This window comes from Temnothorax americanus, unplaced genomic scaffold, assembly GCF_048541705.1.
Source record: "Temnothorax americanus isolate GAGA-0224 unplaced genomic scaffold, ASM4854170v1 Scaffold20, whole genome shotgun sequence".
NCBI classification, from domain to species: domain Eukaryota; kingdom Metazoa; phylum Arthropoda; class Insecta; order Hymenoptera; family Formicidae; genus Temnothorax; species Temnothorax americanus.
Window position 1 is genome coordinate 1308251 of NW_027509339.1, and position 22529 is coordinate 1330779.

Sequence of the window (22529 nt, forward strand, 5' to 3'; positions counted from 1 at the left end):
ATAGTTACCGTCACGACAGTACCATCGGCAGCTTTCTTTTCGCTTTGTATTGCTGTAATTGTAAACGTTTCTGTCAATAGGGCTTCTATGTTAATTTCTGATAGCTCTTTTACACGTAGAGGCGGACGTGGTTCAAATATTTTTGGCAAATTTTTTGGTAACTCGCTATATACGTTTTTGACAAATTGAAGGAAAAATTGAATCTGTAAACAGAAAAGAAAAAAATAGTTAAAGCAATATTATAGAAATAAGATAAATGACACGTGAATCCATGTGAAAATGATTGGTTCATAATTGGGTCTCAGGTTCGAATCTGACTTTCATCCTATGTATACTTTGGTTCGTAAAAGATTGAGTTCGTAGAGTTTAAAAGTTGCAAGTAAAGAAATATAAAGTAAATTATAACAACAAATTGATATATATATATATATATGTGTGTTTAGCGGGACGAAAGTGATCACTTTCCGCCCTAGGGAGAAAAGTGGTGGTTACTTTCGTCCCGCTAATGCCGTCCTGGCGTGAAATTGGTCACTTTCGTCTTTCGCCCCTCTCTACAGACATGGAAAGTCGAACTTTCCGTGGAGGTGTTGTGAAAAATTAATTAATTATAAAAGAATTACTCACTTCTGGATTGAATGTCGGTTTATATTGCTTATGAAGGTCGATTATGATGCGTAAACACACTAGCACGTTTTCTTCATTGTCTGTCTCTAGTAGTTTAAATATAAGGGTCAGGATTTGCCTGACATATGGACGCAAGTATTCATTGCTTGGTAATCTATGTATCATTTCCAAAATTAGTTTTCTAACTTGCTGAATGTTATATTCCGATATAAAGTGCGGCTCTCCCTCTTGCAATATCTTCAGAAAAATCTTCATCATATGATCGAGAAATCCCGGATATTGTGATGAGCACATAATAATCTACAATTAATTTTGTACATTATAATTAATGTAAACATAAATACGTATATTAAATACATATATTTTCCTCCGACAAATTAATTAAGAACTATTATGTACTGTATGAATAATATTGATGATATTTGAATACCTCGAAATTTTCTGATAATTCTTGAGCTGCCTTCAGTTTCAGTTCATCTTTTGAGACTGGATCAGCCAGCATAGTCACGTATGAACGATATGTGTTCATTTGTGTTACTGGATCGGGTGCCATTTTGATCGTTATAAGAGATCCTTGGTAAATACTATAAACAGTCCATTAGAAGATCTGAAAATCAAATATTCTCTATATATGCAGAGATGTGCAAAAAAATTGAATTAAAAAATTAATACATATATAAATTGCTATACACATAAAGTACTTCTCTTCCATATACTTTATAGTTCGATTTTTGAACATTTGAGCAAAAATAGTTTTATGTTGCTTAATGTAAGAACTTTATATCAACAAATTTGTATATTAATCGGTTAGATATTAAATATCTAATACAATAAATATTTATTTGATACAAATATTGAGCTAAAGGAACATATACATGTCTTAAAATCAATGGATCTATGTTGTGTAAACAAGCCTTAGCAACCACTTTGCTCAGTATATCAGAAACTTTTTCATTTATATAATGTATATTTTAAAAAGAAAATATGTTCTGTGTAATTTACAGACTTTTGTAGTAGTATAACATACAATAATATCATGTTAGCTATAGTAGATAATGTAAGAATTCTGTGATATGGAACACTCGAACGAAGATGATGAGCTACAAACTCCATCAGCTCACGAGATACTATAGTTTTATTGTAGATGTATAAGACATTGGAAACGCAGTGCGGATTTTAGTTTGCTAGCATTGCTGCAAGCGATAAGAAGAGATCTCGACTGATTTAAATTTCTAGCTCAGAGATCAAGGTGTATTAAGACAAAACATGGACGAAACAACGGTTGATTCAATCTTTTCGGGGTCATTGAAATCCTTACCACCTGTCAGTTCAAAAATTGTGCGGATATTCACGAGCTCGACTTTTACTGGTAAGCTGTTAATATATTTATAGTTACAGTAGGAGATAGTAGAATAAAAATAATAAAAGATACAATTTAGTGTTAAAAACTTTGAAAGAAAATGCAAAAGCAGTATAAAATGACATATTGCAATGTGAAATAGCAATGTTTATTTAATTATATTTCAGATACGACAATGGAAAGAAATACTTTAATGGCTCAGTGCTATCCCAAACTCAAGGACTATTGCAGAGAAAAACATGGTTTAGAATTTCAGGTAGGACTTTATTTCATAAGAAAGAAAATAATATAGCACATTGAGACAAGCTGTTAACTGTATACTGATAAATATACATAGTAAAACATGAGTTATACATCTTGGATAGAGAAATTGATTTTCACGGTGCCAGGTACCAGTAATATACATATAGGATTCAACCTTTTTATGTTAATCTTTGATAGGAATCGAGTAAACTTGATAATTATATTTAGGTCACATATACATATACTACAATTAAATTAGACTTGGATAATCGACAAAATCAGTTGTTGCATAAATCGCTATTTTATTTATCTAATTAATAATTTTCTCTGGTTATATATATATATATATATATATATATATATATATATAATTATATAAACTAAAATATTTTATTGTTATTAATAGAAATCAAAATTTGCCTTACGTAATGATGGTTAAATCCTCTTTTGCAGGTGGTTGATATGAGATGGGGTGTACGTGATGAAGCCACCGACGATCATATGACTACAGAGCTGTGTATGAGAGAAATAGAAAATTGTCAGAGACTGTCTATGGGACCCAATTTCGTTGTCAGTAAATTTGCTTTTTAATTTAAACGGTTTAATCCTCCGTTACTTAAACTTCTTTTTCGCGAGTTTATAAGTTCAGAAATATATCTAATTTTCTAATTAAGCAGTAGATTGTGTGATGCTCTTTGAACTTTTTTCCAAGGTTTGAAAAAGCATAACACATTTTAATATTTACAAGAAACAAATATAATATTTTTCTACATAGGTATTCCTTGGACAGAAATATGGATATCGTCCTATACCAACATATGTTCTCAGTTCGGAACTAGAGATGTTAAGAACAGAATTAGAGAGTCAAGGAATGGACGTTAGTCTTCTGGATAAGTGGTACAAGAAGGATAGCAATGCTGTGCCGCCAACAAGTATATTACAACCGATCTCGTCTATCCTCAAAAACTTTAACAATAAAGTAAATCACTTTCGGCTACGTGCAATAATTTTACTTATTCAATGCATTGTCTGCTACTCTTAATTATTATACAATTATTTCTGTCCTATAACTATATCTTCTTGTTTGTGTATCTTTAAGAGAATACCTAAGTTGCAACAAGAAGATCAAGCGATTTGGTGGGACACCATGTGCAAAATGCAAAAAATGTTCAGGAAAGGCGCGCAATCCTTATTTAATAACGGGAAGTTTGACAAGGATACAATGCATAATTATTTCATGTCCGGTAAGAAAGATCCAATAGATACGAGTATGAAAACAGCTCGATTTTACCAATACCGATAAAATATAATAAAAATTTATAAATCTTATGTCTTCTGTTGATGAAGATAATTTTCCATATAATCTTTAAGATATTAAACACATTCAAGAAAAAATATAAAATATAAAAACTGTTCTCTGGCCACTAATAAAATTATCAAGCGTTAGTACTAAAACCCAAATATTTTTTTGATCATATTTAGGATTGCATTACCTCATATATGTATTTGCATTGTAATAAAATCCAAATAATTACTAATCCTGAAACAGTGACCGAGCGGGAAGTGATTAACGGTGTGCTGAACGTTAAAAATACGAAAAATCATTGCCTGGCGTACGTGCGATACATAAACAACATTAATCTCCAAAATCTAAGGAAAGCCAGTTTATTTTTGGATATAGCCAATAGAAGTTTGGATAACGAAGCCTCGAAATTGTTGGCCGATCTGAGAGACGAGCGACTACCGAATAAAATCGAGAGCACGAATCTGCAGAGGTATCTTTTCCTTCCCCGAAAATTCACGAGATAAGCAATTTCTGTTGCCATTACCTTAATCGTGCAATGTTTTATGCAGATATACGGTGGAATGGATAGGGAGAGAGGGTCTGGATCCTGAAACTCATGGCGAGTACCTTCAGCACTTCATCACTCACTTTTACAGAAACATAGTGAAGCTCGTAGACCGTGCCATGAGAAAGGAAGATAATTCCGCGCAGGGACAAATAATAACCGAGATTTTGCAACACCTACATGCCTGTAATAATTCCGTAAAGGTAGAGTAAAAGAAAATTTATCAAGATTCTAAATATGGCCGAAATATAATGTGTAAAGTGTTAAATTAATTTGAGAATGGCTTGCTGTTATAAATAAAGTTAAAAGAGAAATTTAAAAAAGAGACTGATAAACTTTTCTCTGTCTGAAACACGGCATTAAAACCGATGATGATTATCTTGAGTGATAGAAGTTATTAATTAAAGGCAAATGTGATAAATCTAACCAATCTAATATTTATATATGTATATTCCTCTCTTGTATATCTAAACTAGAGACCCTCTAATCACAGAGACTGGTCGTAAGGAGGCCACTTTTAATAAGGTCGCCATATTTCTTCAAAAACAAGAGAAAGAAAGAGAAAGAGATATAATTAAGAGAGAAAGAGAAAACAATATGAATGTATATCGCTTTCTCTTTCTCTCTTATATCCTTCTCTCTCGCAGGATTTTGAAGAAATCGCCTGATGGCCAGTCTCTGATTATAGGGCTTCTAATCTAAACCATATGCATATATACAGGGTGTATTACATTTTTTTTTAGAAAAACGCATTTTCAAGAAAAATGTTTCATATAAAAGTTGTAGGGTTTAAAAAGATCTATTTATTGATCTTTTCAGTGTGACCTTGAGTGGCGTCGCCAAGGTCAGGACAAGGTCACCTCAAATTTTTTAAATGGGACCTCTTATATTGTAGTATATTGTTTGAAAGGGCATAAAATAAGAAAAATTTTGGTCCAAACTAGAGGTCGATATGTTGTAAAAAATTGGCTTTTTTGAAGTTTGACCCTAAATAACTTCCAAACAGATCAACGTATCGACCTCTGCCAAAATTTTTCTTATTTCATGTCCTTTAATTTGTACGTTTGCAATTTTACAAAATCGAATGTCTGCAAAGTACAATCAAATTTTTTTAAATTTTGTATTTTTTTTTTCTAAAAATCGATTTCTTTCATTATTCTACGTATAAAAGTATGAAGGTAAAATTATCGAAAACTGAATACTTTACGAGATATTTCATATTTTATATCAAAAATATCATGACAAACATTGAAATACCTCAAGAAATTCTTAACGAAAGAGAGCTTTATTATAGTGTTTTGAAAACGTCTCGACAAGGGCTACAAGAATATGCAATAAAAAATAGTGGATCCAATTAAAACAATTTGAAATAACCCTGACTTGACCTTAATGACTCCACCGAAGGTCAGACTAATACAGTCAGTAAATCTTTTTTAATCCTATAACTTTTGTCTAAAACATTTCTTCCGAAAACATCATCTTTTCGAGATAATCCAGTCTCCCGACCTTTTTGTTACACCCTGTATATTATTCGTTTTATTAGATTAGATAACATAAACTTCGAAATTTTTAATCAATATTATTATTTTTTCTTTTTTTCGTGGATTACTCTGTACACTTGTCGCATTCGCTACAGGTGTTTTACGGACGCGAGGACACGCTGGAGAAGATAAAAAATTACATGCTAGGTAACAGCGATAAGCCGTTAGTGTTATACGGGGAAGGAGGATGCGGCAAGACTTCTCTGTTAGCGAAGAGCGCGGGTTTGATGAGCAGCACCTGGCTGACCGGTAAAAAACCGATCAGTATAATTCGGTATCTTGGCACTACCCCAGACAGCAGTGCGCTCACGCCCACGTTGATCTCCATCTGTCAACAAGTGAGTGCCGTTTATGCTTCTTTCCATTTTGGAAGGTGACAATGAAACATTTTTGTTGCTGTTCACAGATTTCGTACAATTATGGATTGTCATTTGAGGAGATTCCAGATGATTTGGTGCCGCTTACAGCCTACTTCAAATATTTGTTGACCTTAGCTAACGGCCAACAGCCGATTCTACTGTTTCTGGATAGTGTCGATCAGCTGACAGGTGTACAGGGTAACAAATTATCGTGGTTACCTACGAGGCTACCACCAAACTGTAAAGTAAATATGAATGCAACCATTAAATAATAATAATATAGCAAAAGAAAGTAAATTACGAAAGAAAAAGCTTCTAAGATATAGCTTAAATTTTGGTCAAATCAGTTCTGCATAAGAAAAAGTTTTAACTTTAACAACATATACACGTATGTTTTAGATGATTTTATCCTGCGCGGCGGAGGAATCGAATCCGGTGATTTCGAGAGATTATCAGTTGCTGCGCAGGATGATAGACACCGAAGAAAGCTTCATCGAGGTAACTGCCTTGGGCGAGGATCTAGCCATGGACGTAATAAAGTAAATAAATAATCTGCAATATTATTAGAATTGTTAAGAAAAGAATCCGCTTCAAATTGACAAAAAAATATTATCCTTGACTTCCTGAACATTCTTTTGAAACATTTTATATATTATTCACCGATCTTTCAGAATGTGGATGAAAACGGCCAGGAGAGATCTGAATAACTACCAATGGCGGTTGGTGGCGAATGCTATATCAAAATGTTCCCTACCGATCTTTGTGAAACTTGTGTTTGCGGAGATTTGTCGATGGCGTAGCTATACGAAACCGGCGGACACGCACCTGGCCAGCACGGTGATGGACAGCATAATGATGCTATTCGAGAGGATCGAAAAACAGCATGGTAAAATCTTGGTATTCCACGCTCTGGCCTATATTACGGCCGCTAAGTCTGGCTTGTCGGAGTCCGAGCTCGAGGATCTGATCTCCCTGGACGACAAGGTCCTCGATGACGTTTACCAATACCATTTGCCGCCGGTGAGACGCATCCCGCCTCTACTCTGGACCAGAATACGAAACGATCTGCCCAATTACCTGAGCGAAAGAGAAGCGGACGGTGTAAGCGTCTTGAACTGGTACCATAGGCAATTCAGAGACACGGCTAAAGAGCGATATTTTAAGAACATGAACATGGCGATGTATTTTCACTCCATGATAGCGGACTATTATCTAGGAATTTGGGGCGGCGGCAAACCGAAGCCTTTCAAGTACACCGAGATACAGAGACATCGGTAAATACAGTGGATCGTTATGATAAGTAACATTTTAAGTCAATTAATGTAACTTCATGTCAAAGGCAGTAGAAGAATAATTCTTATAAACTTATATAAAAAATTAGGCTTCAATTTTTAAGATAATAAAATATTAACGGTTTATTTAGTCTAAAAAGATACAATATATCATATTAAAAAATTGACTCCAAACACAGATGATCAAAAAGCTAATTTTACTAACTGTTAAAGAAACATTGCATAATAAAGCAATAATAAGCTTTATAATTTACAGATTTAATTTAACAGACAAGGAAGGTGTGGCAGATAGAAAAGTACCAGAGCAACCATTGGCGTTTTACTCAAAGGAAGGAACCATCTCGCGATACAATTTACGAAAGGTACTTACGAAAAATGTCATAATTTATAATAAAGACAAGTGCTAAAAATATCTACTCTTTGTTTCACGATTGAAGTTTGGCGAATTACCATTTCATCTGGTAAGAGCACGGCGCTTTAAGGATCTCTTCGAAAATGTTTTATTTAATTATGAGTGGCTGCACGCTAAGCTGAGCTCTTGCCCCTTGCAAGCTGTGCTTTCTGATTTCGAAGATGCGTGTAGTTTTGTTGACAACCAAAGTTTGGTCAGGTAAGTCATAAAAATCAGGTACTTTCTCGGACAACGCAAAAGTAGTATATTAGTAATATTAATAATTTAGTAATACCTATTATAATTTATCCGACAGTCCAACTTTTTTTTAAACTTTTTGACGTCTCGATTCTTCAGATATTCTATAGATAATTTGCAGATACTGTTAATTGTGATATTCTTAATCTTTTCAGGGAACTCATGTTAGTCGCCGATGCTCTGAGACTAGGTGGCGCAATCCTGGGAAATCATCCCGATATGCTCGCGCCGCAATTGATCGGTCGGTTGTTGCCCGAGATCGGTGCAAATGTTAACGTAAGAATGTTACTCCGAGCATGCGATCATGACGGCGTCAAGAATTGCGCTCTGCTTCCTCTCTATCATTGTCTGCACACACCTGGTGGACCATTAAAGGTAATCTATGTATTAATTTATATAGTTTACTAGCTGGTTACCCGGGCTTCGCTCGGGCGCCGTTTTTCTTCAAACGACTTCATTTGTGTTTCTATATCCTTATTGTGGACAAACATAAGGAATGTGTCGGGTCGTTGATTTAAAGGCGATTTAAAATCGGACCGCATAAATGTTTTCCTTGATTGAACGTGTCGTAACCGGACTTTTTCTACTCGAGTTTCACACTATTGAGTCATTTCCGCTTTTCCGATATTTCACTTACCGATCAACGACTTCATCCCTTGGTTTTCCCGGGCGTTTTTTCGGGAATTTCGAGATTGCTCGCTCGCGATGTACACAGAACCTCGATATTTCACTTACCAATAACCGATTTTTCAATAGTATTCACTACATACTATTTCTTATTTAAATTTAATTTCAATCTCAAATCGAACTTTTGCAACAGGCATTACAAAAAATATTGTAAGTATGTGGTATTTGCTGAAGACAACGAATTACGTTACATGCGAGCGAGCAATCTCAAAATTCCCGAAAAAACGCCCCGGGAAAACCAAGGGATAAAATCGGTAATCGGTAAGTGAAATATCGAGGCTCTATGTACATCGCGAGTAAGCAATCTCGAAATTCCCAAAAAGATTCTTTAAGATTCGGTCAATTATTTCCCGAAAAATTGGAAAAATTTCGGATACCGGTTCCAAAAAAGATCGGTAACGAAAAACTATACACTCTATAACACTCCCCGGAAAATTCTACCTCTATTTTATATACTTTTGGTAAAAATTCGGTCGAATAGTTTAAGAGTATATAAAAAACGGACATATACATACATATAATACAGACATTCTATTTTATATGTATAGAGTCGTATCAAAAGCATTGAAAATCATTCATTTCTATCAAAAAGCTTTTATTTTCTGCAAAGTTGCGCAACTAACTTGTGGGATATCTCTGAATCACGATATCACTTTCTAGTACTCGTTGGAAGGCCATCAGTTCGCGGTGTTCGGATTTTGCTTAACGTCAGATTATCGCTACGTTGTATCGATATCCAATAAATTTATCACCTGGGATCTGAGCACCAGTGACATGACGAGGGATATTAATCCTGGCGTGGAGGGTATAATGCAACAATTGGTATTAAGCCCCGATAACAGATATGCTGCGGCTTTTACGACCAACTATCAGGTACAATAAGCTCATTTAAATCTAAGAAATTATTTAAATTGTCGAGAAAATAAAACGATAAAGCTTCTTTTTCGATTTAAAATTAAATGAATTTTGTTCTTTAATTATGTTATTATGTCCGAAACTTGATTCATGAAGATCTTTGAGAAGTCTTTTGTAACTCAGAGATTCTCAACGTTCCGATGTTTTCGATTAGGAAAGATCAGCTTCGAATTAATTGAAAGATATTTCACGACGTATGATTTTCCATAGAGTGTCGTTTTGAACACCCTGACGAGCGAATTCGTCGTTATCAATAATCCTTTACCGAACGAGGACGCGGTGTGCGGTGTGCATCTGATGAACCAGTACGCTTTTATCTACGGTAAGCTAGGCTGGTGCAGATTCGACTTGCGAGGAAACCTGCTCGACACTCACAGCAATCCCGAAGATTCCAACAAATGGCCGATTTTGTGTAAGAAACAGTTCATCTATACCCTGTATATTTCCTACACCGTGGTTGTTATTGTTGCGTTCCCTTATAGACGTGGAGTATACGAATTTGGATCTCTACAGAATTGTATTCTGGTCGGGAAGTCTCGACGACACGCGTATGCTTTTGCATACTTACAGGAAAAAGACATCATTGGATCCGTTCCAGTTCCACAGGTAAGACGGAACTAATATCAAGAGATTATGCTGAAAGATCACAATAATAGAAGACTGTTATGATAAACTTTTTCAGTGCTTTGGTCATGACCAAGGACAAGAGTACTTTGTATGCATGTACAAGCAAGGATGATTATAGAATCACGAAATATAGGAGCGATGTAACCTCATCTTACTGGGAAAAAGTTTTCGATATGCCGCGGGCGTACAACGACGATGTGGAGTATCTGCTACAGCTGAAGTTGGACAGAGAGGAGGAAATGCTGTTAGCGACGACCGGGAATGGATTCATCGTGTGGTTTTTGGAAAGTAAAAGCGACGCGCATGTTTTAATGTTACCGAACGGAGTTAGGAACATCAGTACGCGAATGATGTATTCGAATTCTGTCATGGTCAGCGGCACCAAGAATTACGCTGTTGCTGGTGTAAGGTGCGCATCTAAGAATTATCGCCGTACTTTTAAACTTAAATTCTTGCAGATGGCAAAAAAAATAAAATAAAATAGGAAAACATTGTGAGTTTGTAATAATATAAGTATTCAGGCGCTGTCGATGTTCAACATCAAATCTAGTCTTCTAAATAATTTACCGCAACAAAAATATCGAGATACAAACGGTTTTTGAGTTATAAGTAAAAAAAGAGGATACACATATAAAGTGTCTCATAAGAATGCGAGAAACGATAAAAACTGGTTCTGTTAACTGTAATGTAATAAGAGCTTGATTTAAGGCTTTAGAGAAATTCCAAGTTAAAATTCTAAAAATAAGAGTTGAAGATTGCATTAAGATTGAGAAAAAAGTTTTTTCAGTTTCTAACAGAGAATATTGTCCTTATTGAATAAATACCACGTATTATCAAACACTATAAATTATGGAAAAAAACGGATATACGAGCTTAAATCGTCTTTTAGAAAAAATTTGTACGTTTGGTCGCTCGAGACGTCAGATTTGGTAAAAATACTGGACGCGCACTTCGCAAGAATCATTCAACTGGAAGCATTGACAGTTGCAAATTGGAATAGCGTTGTAACATCGAGTATTGACAGAAGCGTCAAAGTGTGGAACATCAACAATATTTTCGAGCAAGTTCACGTTATCGACAGGCACGAGCTGCAGATAGACATGTTAAGGTAATCTTATAAAAAATAAAAAGTTCGATTTACGTGACCCATTCTGTATTATTATGAAACAGTTTAGCCGAAGAGGGTAACTTGGCCGTTACAGTTACCAGAGATTGCGTGGGTGTTTGGGACTTGCTAACGGGTAGACTAATATCAAAGCTAGCCGACAGTCCGCTAGGAGCAATTGTTACACACGCCTGCATCACGCAGGACAGCAAGTGAGTTAATTTCGCCCGACTTAATCTTACTGAAGATTAATTTTTTTTATATCAAGGCTCAAGATATATAGTAGAGTTAAAACAAGAACCAAGCTTGGAAAAAACAGATAGAATCAGAAGTAATTCTCATTTCAGGTATATTGTGTCGACAGAATCGGGCAATATTCTTATTTGGAACAGAATTACGGAGCAAGTATTGTTCAAGGAAGAGCAGACGAACGTCAAGCAGTTAACGTTGATAGAGAACTCATCAAAGTTCATAGCCATTTCCAGGCCCAATAATCCTACAGGAGTGGAAAACGTACGAACTACGGCGACTCTTGTCATGAGAAATATTCCTGGTAGGGAACATTAATATAATTCTCGATTCAATTTCGTAGCGCGGATATCTTTTAGAAGTTAATAAATACATATTATATGTTATATATTCATATTAGATGGCAGAATGATATTCTCTTTGGATTATCCTGTAAGAAGTAACACCGGTACACCCTTCCGACAAGTTGTGATAACATCGGACGATTCTTTTCTGGCAGTACCAGCGGCTGACAAGGGCAACAGGGATTGCGTTGTAATTTATAGCGCGAAAACAGGAACGCTAATCAGTAAAATACCTATAAAGTTGCCTGGATTTAAGGTAACGAGCTCACTTGGCTGATTATTATCATGGCGGGACAATCTTTAAACATAATTTATAAATAGAGATAAATTTTTCGGTGAGATTTGAGTCAAAATAAAGTAATGTTGCTACAGAAATTTATGTTAACAGGATATTATATGCATTACACCAATGCCTAACAAACCACAATGGATAGGTATCATTGGCTCTGATAAAGGTACGATTCTTGATATTAGTAAGAAAAAGATTATACGTACGATTCCAAAATGGAGTGGAAACATCAGCAAGGATGGCAAATATACTTTGTATGCACCTAGCAGGTAAGCAGACGTTATTCAGACACATTTTTAATTACGTATTGTATTACAAAGCGACTGAATATATTTTTCAGAGGTGGCCTTGAACTCATAGAATTAAAGAAAGGTACAAGCGTGAAAACGTATATACCCAAGGTAGCCGAAGGCGTGTTTACCGTTATATCAATGTTTAATCGTACAGACGAGTACGTGTTGTACTATCACAGCGGTCGAAAGACTATCAGAGTCTTCAGGCAAGTACACATTCGAAGCTGACAAGGACTAATTAATCTAGAAAATCATAAGAAGTTACTTCGAGATTTCATTCAAATTACGATTCAAATCATTTGTGCCTATATACCAACTCGGTGTGTTTAGAATACATTATATGTGTGTATACAATATCTCACAGATCTTCAGACTGTGAGATGATAGCCAATTACAGAGTGCAGGCCGAGCTGAGTGCCATCGATAGCACGCACGATGGCAAGAGCATTGTTTTGGGGACAGTGGACGGCTGCGTATCGGTATTGGCGATAGCCGATCCTAAAAAGCCTGAGATGAAGGAATATCTTGCAAATGTGCCGTCTCGTGACGAAGAGGTAAGGAAAAACCTTGGGTAAATGTATTCAGTTACCTAAGATTTTAGAAAAAGGAATAAAATGTACACAGTTACTTAAGATTTTAGAGAGATTTTACAGAATAAAATTGAACGTGCTTACTATTACTGGCCTAGTTTACACCGATCACTTGATACGCGTATTAAATAGTAAATAATTAGTAAATTAGTTTAATTATTGGCTAATCAGCTCAAATATACTATTTGATACGCGTATCAAGAGGTCGGTGTAAACTAGGTCATTAATGAACATACGCACTCGTTAGCAAACATATTATCAAAACGTTTTAGTAAAAGTACACTAGATATAAATTCTTCGTAAATGGCCTATTAACTGAATTGCATGAAATTTAAAACTTTTTAATTTAAATGAAACGATTTCCTATTATTAACCGGTTGTGATAAATATTACCCACATATCTCAGTGGTCGAACTAATTTAGACGCTCGCGCGGAATGTAGTCCAGGTTCAAATCCTGGCTAGGGTATTTTTCGCAACATATCTTACACAGAGGGTTTCAGGACCCTTACAAACTTTGAGGAGTAATAAGACTCATTGTCAGTGAAAGAAGTTTTTTATGGAATCCTGGTGCCTATCGGTAGGCAACCCAATGAAGGGCACAGACACCTGAACCAACAACACTACAAAAGATGTTCAAAGTGTCTTCTCTCTACTGTCATTCTCGTTGACATCAGGGGAAACTGATTAATCGGATTAAAGTTTTTTTACCAATCAGGAACAATCCTATCATTTTTGAAAACGTAAGACGGTCAATGTTGTACAGATGTAATGAGTGAAATGAAGTAAAGGAAAGATACTTTGAACATCTTTTATGTTCTGTGTCCCTCACCGTTGCCTACCGACAGGTGCCAGGATGCCTAGGATTCCAGGACGCGTAGCTTCTTAACCCTCTGCGCACCGCGTTAAAAAATTCACCAGGCAGGTCCTACCACTTCTGAAAGTTCGTAACAAGGGTCGTAAAATACCCTGTATGTCCTATATCCTATTCTATATATATCCCATACTTTTCTAATATGCCAACAATTGTGTTAGTGTGCATAAATAGATTTTCAATTTAATTATGTAATGGTACTGTTCTCTAGCTTTAGTCAAAGCTACATTTCAAGTCCAAAAGTAATGGGGTGCGTGGTTTGCTAGGACTATGAAAATTGTACATAAATTCACGCAAATATTATTATTAGACAACCAAGACGCAGTCCCCTGACCGTAAATGGCCTTTTCTCTAATTTGATTATATAATTTTCCATTTGTTGCATTTGTGGTAAACTAGAGTGGAACATTGAATTGTACATCATTAGAGTGTACTAAACTAGAAAAACAAGTGCGTACATTCGCTAGTAAGTGTTTAATTGTCAAACTTTAAACGCTTTCGCGTAATAAAATTGACATGCGTATAAACTTACTAAAGGTCAATCCAGACAAACTTGCATAGCGCGTAAACATAAGCATAAGAGAATTGATTGGTCCATATGCATGTGCATAAGGAAATAGGCCAATCCGTTTCTTTATGCATATGGTTATGCACCTATGCAAGTTTGTCTGGATAGACCTTAACACACACAATTCCTAATTTCATATTTTTGCTATAATGACTGCGGTTCGATATTTACTGTCAGTACTGAAAAATCTATAGTTTGCGTCAAATACACTATAGGCCTTTCTTTCATGGTCTTTTTAGCTGAACTTCTTGCACAGAGAGAGAGACAGAGAGAGTTCATCTTTTCTCTTTTTTCTACAACATGGAAAAAAAAAAAAAAAAAAAAAAAAAAAAAAGAAAGGTAAACCGTGCAAGAAGTTCAGCTAAAAAGAACGGGTCTATTGGCTGCGTTTCGATATTACATTAAAATTTTCGCCGAAGCGCGCCGAGGTTTGTGTTTACATGCGCGTTCAAATTAGGTTAGGTTAGGTTAGATTGAATTAGGTTTATTGTAGCAGTAAAAATGCGTACCTGAAGGACAGAACTGATAAATGCAATCGAGAGAAATATCGAGACTTATGCGAGGCGTTTTGTCGATTGCCACCGAATATTCGCACTTGACGCGATCTTCGTCGACGGAATGATAAAGTCAAGACGGCGCCGTCGGCTTTGGTTTCGCGAGGAGTTCCGGCCTCTGGGCCTCATTCGCCGCGTCTCTCGTGCGATCTACGAGAAATCACAACGGTCGTATCGTATTTTTTTTTTTTTTTTTTTTTTTTCCACATTGATCAAATCTTGGCGTGTTCGTGCACGTGCGGCACGTGTCCCGCGTAAGCTACCTTATCAGTGTAAAGTCACGCATCGCCATCGAAGTAGTTTCTCTTCTTTCTCGTTTTTTCAACGTGGAGACCCGTATCTTCCGAGCGACGATTCGGCGACAAGAACAAAATAACGATGAATTATTTAATCACTTAACGAACGAATCTTAATTCTTTACCGCTCTCGCGTGCAGCATGCTCTCGCGCGATATTCCGTAACCGTATTCTATTCTATAGTCTATAGTCTATACTCTTTTCGTGTGCGAAAACTCAACGAAAGCGGCGCTTGCACGAACTGTAGACAACTGTAAAGGCCTGTGTCCATGATGCTAGAACTTCACGTTCTTGAACCGAGGAAATATATTTTTTCGATATATATTCGACCACCATGACCTAAATTTTGATGCGTACTTTAATTCTAGACAAGAATTTTGCATTTCTATAAAGCCAATTAAAATATTAAGTAGTGCTTAAGAAAAAAACCGGTTAGGATCACGGCTTTAGGATCATCTTAAGCCAATGAAATTGCTACTTTTCTAAAATGCCCGGTGTCCACGATGCAAGAACTATGTCCAAGTTTCGGTTTAAGCCAATGAAACTGCTGCTTTTCTGTAAGAGCTGCAAGTTGATTGGCTTAAATCGAAACTTGGACACAGTCTTGCATCGTGGACACCGGGCTTTAGTCCCGGTCTACAACCGCATTACAGAGGCCTTATTCTAGAATCGTTTTCATAAAACTCGAATATGCGAAATTCAATGCTTTTCAAATAGAAAGTCGCATACGAAAATCATTAGGGCAGGCTCGAGAATACGGTCCCGGGCCCCTGAGCGATGCTTTCAGCGCTGTGAGCGTAACGAACCGCAGCCTATGGCACAATGGGACTGCACATGCGCGGCTGAAACCGCGATCATCAAATCAAAGAAGAAGCGGTTAAAACAGTGTGAATAAGATCAAGGGATATAGTCTCATTTTGTTCTGGCCTTCTTCTCAATCGGTTTATGACGCATATCGGTTTTCTGTTTCAGTGGAAGAAGAAGACCGAGAAACATCGGGCCGCGATAAAGTTTAAGGCCGCCGCCCGGATCGCCCGCGTGACGCACGACCTGTCCGCGAGCGTGAAATCAACGGGCGACGTCTCGGAAACAATCGAGGAAACGGATGAAAACGCGGAGTAAACGAGCGTATCACCGCGCGGTGCATCCTGAGCTAGCTATACTCCGTAGTCGCATTTCGTAGTCGTCTTTTCCGTCTATTTACCGTTTAAAAACGGCAAAAATCTTCGTTATTATACGCAGATATCTATACACTACTAGATCACTACTTCGTCAAAAGATAGTCGCGAGAGACAACACGATCGGTCGATCGCTCGCTCGCTAAGGAAGAGGCGACCGCAAGCGGTACAAAGAGAGAGAAAGAGAGCCCACGACTACAGAATTTATATTACATTTATTTTATGTCTTTTTTTTTTCGTGTAACTCTTCTTCTTACAATCTCCTACGCCTGCTTTCTCACTCTCATTGTCTTTCCATTCGAATGGCAATTAAATTGACACGGGATGAGCTCGATCTCGTCTCCCAAGGATTCTGTTCTTCGCGAGGACCGAGAGCTTTGCCCCTTTCTAAATTACATTCTCGAGCAACACTCGGCTCTAAGCGACAGACACCCTCAAGACGTCGTTCTCGAAGGCGTCCCGTGCACACGATGAGTCGCGAATGTTTCTTTTTCTGTCGGCCAATACGATAGGTTCGCAGTGTCGCCGGGGAATAACGTGGAATCGCTCGCGTGAGCGAGCTTCGAAACGGGAATGGGAATCGTCGAATTGATCGCGCGCGCTTCGCTTCGGCGAAACTAGAATAAGAGGCATGAATTACCGATGCGTTTGTTAGCGGATAGTCTGCTTTCTACATTAGGAGTCTTCCTGCTCTTCACAGTAAATGCGATAAAGAACGCATCTCGCGGGCGAAAGGCGTGAGATTTCATCTCGAAGGCGACGCGTGGAGAGACCTTCGTGCATCAATTCACGTCGACAATACAATCGCGGTTTACATCTCTTTTGTTGAATGAAACGTAGAGTCGCGGGATGGTCCCCTTCCTTATCGCAATATACAACGTATTGCCACGATAGGAAATCGATTTATTGCCGAGGAGGATCACAGATCGGGACTGTTTACGATGTGCTTCAGATATCGGCAACCGTGCGTTTTATCCTACTTTCACGCGACGCGCTCGCCTTCTTTCGGATTTTGAAAGCTCGGACCGCTTCATACGGACTTGAATCGTGTACATCGTGTCTCGTGGACGCGAAGGCTCTCGTTTAGAAATGGAGAATCGAATCACGCTAAGATACGCTCGTCGATGACCGACACAAACCGACTTTGAATTAAACTATAGCACACACTTCGGCGCCGTTAGTGTACATCGCGTACGAATGTAGTGCCGATAATGGTAATACCGGTTGATGGATACTAAACTTCAGTTAGTCGGCCCATTCGCTTTTTCGGTTTTTTTTTGGCTGGTGACTAATAATTTTACGAATTGTACGTCTGATTGTATTTATAAAATGCTGCACACATGCGATACTGTTAACAATACTCTGATTAAAGTCGATGTGAAATTTCCGTGTCGAATCTGCGCTCTTGTTTGTCTTTTTTTCATTTGAACAAACGACTGGAACTTGCTCGAAGATATGCCGATTATCCGCGATAGGCTTATCTAAATTATTTCTTTGCAGTCGGGCTATCTTATTCGGTATCCTGTTAATTCTTTTCTTCTTATTTCTTGTCACTGAAACTTGTTCAAAAATATGCTAGCGACTTCGATGACGTAGTGCCTTGTTGGACTCTTATTGCAGTTCACCGCCTTTCTGCGTTTGTTGTTGCTGTTGATCCCGTTGTTGCTGTGCTTGTAACGTATCTTTAATGTGTTTCTCAACCTGTGAGATAAACAGAATGCGTGAATGCGAGATAGATAATACAAATACAATAAAGAGATAAATCCGAAATAATCATTTGTCTTTCATTCAAAAGTTGTTTGTTACTTTATTTTATATTTACATTTTGTTATATATATTTTTATACTATATTTACTAAAAAAAATTGAAGGAAATAAAATGTTAATTTAATTTAAAACATTTAAATTTCTTCAGAAAGTTTCAATTTAAGAGTTTAACTGTATCGGACGGTCATTAGACAAATGCTTTGAATTTGAGTTCTATTGCCAAAGTTTTGATTGAAAGAAATGAGTTTAAAAAGTAACCAAGAAATTTTAAGGAACCCGTATGTTGTACGTCTCATATATATATATATATATATATATATATATATATATATATATATATATTGCTAATTTAAACATTTCCTGCATTGATACGTACCACTTTTTTTACATGTCTATATGCACCAGATTCTGTGTTTCCATGAACATTGTCCACTTTGTATGGTGGTCTAATAGTGACATTATTAAATACAACAATATTAGCTCCATTCCACGTAATATCTTGAATAGTTTTCGAGATAGCGATGAAGAGCTTCTGTCCCTCTGGAGATACTCCGGCCTGCAGAGCCATTACCAGTCTCCTCTTCTCATCGATCTGATTACGAACTCTCGTGTTTAGCCTTTGTAAATTAAGGCTCTGTGGTGGTTCACTGGTAGTAGGACTAACTTCCCGTGTCACTTGAACGTTGGACACGAGGGATAAATTTACTATATGTATATCATTTAACGAGGGTCTCCCACTCGACGATGGTGATTCTAAGAAGTTACCGTTAAGGAAAACTATCCTTTCGGATATGTGTAACAAATAAATGTCAACGTTCGTGATTAGATCAGTAAATTTCTATAAATTTGAGTACCTGGTTTGTGATCAACCAATGGCTCAGAAATGTTTGAATTCTGGATTATTGGAGCATTCTAGAATATTTATTCCCATAAATATGATCACAACTAGCACAATTTGTGTCATAGACTATTCGTCACAGGCTTGTGAATTTTCTGTTTACCAATAGAAGAATGCTCCAACGTACAATTAAAACGTTCAATGTCGTTAAAATCAACAGTGACCGATGTCATGTTACCGATATATCTGATCGCCGATCAAAAACCATACAAAAAACATGACAACCAGGACATCAACTGTCGACGACGAGCGTGCGATCATGTGCTCTCGAGATCGGTCGAAACTCCTGGAACGCCGCGAGTCGCGAGCACCACGTCAACGTGTCCGATAACAAAACGTGCATGCACAATGAGCGACGAGCGAGCAGGCGGGCCGAACAGGCAGACGCAGGTAGATAAACCAGCATGGTTTGACGGTGAAAGAGACGAAACTAACCTGAATCTGAACCGCGCGACCGAGTTGCCCACGTTTGTTCCGGACGAGTCGCGATACGTGGACGGCGAACGCGACGTCGAACTCGCGGTGCCGGGTCGCCGAGGAGCTTGGCGGTAACACGCGGCACGAGACACGACGCCCGCTATTTACACTGCGTCCTCGCGCGGCGGAAGCACATGCGGGCCCCTCGCCGCTGTCGCCGCCGCCGCCGCCGTCATCGTCGTTGCCGCCACCGACGGTCGGCGTCATTCTCGCGAGAAAAGGATACTTAGTATCAGCATTTTGGTCTGTGGATCGAACGCCAACACCTCACCCTCTATCTCCTTTTCATGGCAGGTTTTACAGAGCACCGTGCTGCCGATGCTAAACCAGTCGCTGGCTCCGGCCATTTTTCACTGCCGACGGGCTCGCGATTCGCGATCGCGACGCGCCGTCCCTCTCGTGGCCTACGGACGTCGCGCTATGTAACGGCGCTGCCGGCTGGCTGGGTGACGCTGTGCGGCGTGCGCCATCGCCATCATCCCGCGATCAGCCTATAGTCCGAGATTCTTCCGGGAGTCTCCGAGGGCAAACAAATTAAAAATTATTTATTAATTATCTTTTCCAATCGTGTTTGGAAATTATTTGGAGAAATTTGGAAAAAACTTTTTAGAGTTTGGAAAACCATATAATAATAGAAAATCAATGAAAATCAATTATAATAAGCGTATAGTTATTGGCATATTAGTCTAAAAAATTTTTTTTATCTAATCGCTTCACAATTATTTGAATAAAGTGTCGAAATATATTTATTGTTTGGAAAACTACTCTATTTTAATAAAAATTAATTAACAAGTAAACGATTTCTTTTTTGTTAACGATATTGAACAATATTGAATTTTAAATAAAGATGTTTCCCATTTTATCAACTATCGACAATGACGCAAAAATGATATTACCACTGTAGTAATATCGCTTTTTCAGACCTTAATGTATATGTATATGTGATGTATTTAAATTTGTGCAGTGTTTATTTGTGCATTGTATATAAAGAATATACCAAGGAATAATTCTATAAAATTAATTTATAAATACTTTATAAATTATATGTATTTTTATAATCAAATATATAATAACTTAAATAATACCTATAAGTTTATTTTTTATTTAAATAATATATAAAAATATTAAATTAAATAATATATTAATTGATATTAATATATAAATTAAAATTTATATTAGTATCAATTAATATTAATTTACAAAAATTGCCTCTTTAATTAAGAAAGAGGAATTTTTTCATGCGTACTCCAATATGCGTGTGTATTTTAATATTTTAATATATATTATACCTATATATATATATACATATTTGAAGTTTATATAAATTTCTCTCGCAATATACGGTACAAAATTATAAACAGAACTCTATCCCAAATTCCGCCACGAAATTCTATACATATCTATACTAAAATTTAAGCAACTTTAACGAAAGATTTTGCACGAAATGTATATCGTGGCAAAAAATGATGGTTAGAATTGTAATTTCCATTCCTCGATTCTTGAATATGCATATGTATATGAAATATATATTAAAATTTACACATATATTGGAAATACGTATGTAAAATTATAGATAAAACTCTTTTATATTTGTACAATTATTATATTTTTTAAATATAGATAAATCGCGCAAAAATATCTGCTCCGATTAAACAGCCACCGTCGCCTCGATACCTCTTAATTACTGACTGTTACTACGTTTACGCGAGCGTAACTTCTGTAGTAACTTACGATAATTTACTCCGCGTAAACGAATGATATATCGTAAGTTACTACAGAAGTAACGCTCGCGTAAACGTAGTATGAGGGAGTTACGTAATCGCCAGGCTAATGATCACTACGTGTTCGCGATATATAACACTCGCGTTTCGAGAGACAGCTACGTCGACCAGGCACCACCGAGACACAACGTAGAATACAGCCAGTTAAACCTGTGAAAGTTAACGAAAGATTCGGCATACGTTGATCTCTTATTGTTCGTTGAAAGTTTTCGGTATTTTTGAACCGGCCGCGGCCGCGCGCGTCGTGCCGCGAGGAGGGGTAGGCCGTGACGTCATGCGCCGGCGCGGCGGGCGGCGGATCGATACGGTGACGTAGTAGGCAGTGTAGGCACCGCGCACTGCGCAGTCCGTGGCAGTCGGCAGTCCGTACCAACCCGTACTAGCGGCGCGACCGTTGAACTCGGAAGCTCCGTATCTCGAAGATCGGCGCGTTTTCGACGTTGTTTTTGACGATGAGCGGACTTGTCACTTGTTTCCGTCAACGCTCGGAGTAGTGTTACCTGCGTGAGTGACTCAGCTATCATTCTCCCGAGGACGTTCGCACAGGTAGGAAGTGTTTGTGCTCCGCGCGCGCTCGTCATCGACGTCACCGTGCTTCGTGTTGTTTTCGGAACGCGCTCGTTTCGGTGATTGGCATTCCTGCTTCCTCGTTTCGCGGGCCGCGGGAATACGCGCTACGCGAGTACGCGCGGTCTGTGTGTTCAACAATTTACAAGTGTGCATATCAAGCGTTTGTCGAAATGAACGTGTCGTGCGCGCGAATTGCTCGCTCGAGACGTCGAGGCGAAGATATGTACGGCAATTGTGAACGACGCAGTTTCGCTGTGATATTCGCGGGTGATAATCGCTCGTCCCGCCATGTCTGGGGCTCGCGAATCGCGAATGTGTATCTCGTGTCGCGCTTTGAACGCTGTGCCGGAATTGTCGCGTCGACTCGCGAGTGTCCTGTGCCGCCTGTGCGTTTAGAGGAGGAGGAAAGGAAGGAGAAAGCCTGACGTCCTGAGAGGAGGAGGAAGCCTGAGAGAGGCATCGGGCACCGGCGGAGCAACCTTGGGGTAAGTATCATCTCTTAGCTATATATAAAATTAATAATGTGTTTCCTTTCAATCGAATTGTTTAAT

The 22529-nt window shown here is 37.8% G+C and overlaps 3 protein-coding genes across 3 annotated transcripts in view; 1 reads left to right on the plus strand and 2 right to left on the minus strand.

Annotated features, from left to right (window-relative positions):
- Nipped-a (Transcription-associated protein Nipped-A) overlaps positions 1-15500 on the minus strand; it is a 29103-nt gene extending 13603 nt beyond the window's left edge. Inside the window, exons 1-6 of the mRNA XM_077406122.1 lie at positions 15276-15500; positions 14968-15162; positions 2653-2740; positions 1055-1231; positions 625-924; positions 9-203 (exon numbers count right to left, since the gene is read on the minus strand). Of these exons, the coding sequence (XP_077262248.1) occupies positions 9-203; positions 625-924; positions 1055-1177 (618 nt within the window). The 5' untranslated portion in view covers positions 1178-1231; positions 2653-2740; positions 14968-15162; positions 15276-15500. The remainder of the gene's footprint in view (positions 1-8; positions 204-624; positions 925-1054; positions 1232-2652; positions 2741-14967; positions 15163-15275) is intronic.
- LOC143897440 (NACHT and WD repeat domain-containing protein 2) lies at positions 1445-16594 on the plus strand. Its single transcript, XM_077406123.1, has 26 exons — positions 1445-1993; positions 2152-2240; positions 2681-2797; positions 3003-3206; positions 3327-3471; positions 3777-4002; positions 4082-4280; positions 5714-5956; positions 6025-6222; positions 6377-6516; positions 6649-7251; positions 7526-7631; positions 7707-7879; positions 8074-8293; positions 9266-9478; positions 9731-9932; positions 10003-10126; positions 10203-10556; positions 11037-11255; positions 11318-11464; positions 11600-11805; positions 11902-12101; positions 12234-12403; positions 12475-12633; positions 12792-12981; positions 16281-16594. The coding sequence occupies exons 1-26, from the start codon at positions 1891-1893 to the stop codon at positions 16428-16430; spliced, it is 5100 nt and encodes a 1699-aa protein (XP_077262249.1). The 5' UTR covers positions 1445-1890; the 3' UTR covers positions 16431-16594.
- Positions 16595-17790: 1196 nt separating this feature from the next.
- Positions 17791-20054, minus strand: LOC143897448 (protein LSM12). Its single transcript, XM_077406138.1, has 3 exons — positions 19854-20054; positions 18629-19005; positions 17791-18187 (listed from the first exon to the last, which is right to left on the minus strand). Exons 1-3 carry the CDS (start codon positions 19972-19974, stop codon positions 18098-18100), a joined length of 588 nt encoding a protein of 195 aa, XP_077262264.1. The 5' UTR covers positions 19975-20054; the 3' UTR covers positions 17791-18097.
- Between the last annotated feature and the right edge of the window lie 2475 nt (positions 20055-22529).

Excerpts from the sequence above, each read along its gene's own strand:
- LOC143897440 (XM_077406123.1), top strand. The coding sequence starts at position 1,891 with ATGGACGAAACAACGGTTGATTCAATCTTTTCGGGGTCATTGAAATCC. Across the intron at positions 2,241-2,680 it reads AACATGGTTTAGAATTTCAG|GTGGTTGATATGAGATGGGG; the intron begins GTAGGACTTTAT and ends CCTCTTTTGCAG. Across the intron at positions 7,632-7,706 it reads CGCGATACAATTTACGAAAG|TTTGGCGAATTACCATTTCA; the intron begins GTACTTACGAAA and ends TCACGATTGAAG.
- LOC143897448 (XM_077406138.1), bottom strand. The coding sequence starts at position 19,974 with ATGGCCGGAGCCAGCGACTGGTTTAGCATCGGCAGCACGGTGCTCTGT. Across the intron at positions 19,006-19,853 it reads GACCAAAATGCTGATACTAA|AATCACCATCGTCGAGTGGG; the intron begins GTATCCTTTTCT and ends GTAACTTCTTAG. Across the intron at positions 18,188-18,628 it reads ATAGACATGTAAAAAAAGTG|GTTGAGAAACACATTAAAGA; the intron begins GTACGTATCAAT and ends TTTATCTCACAG.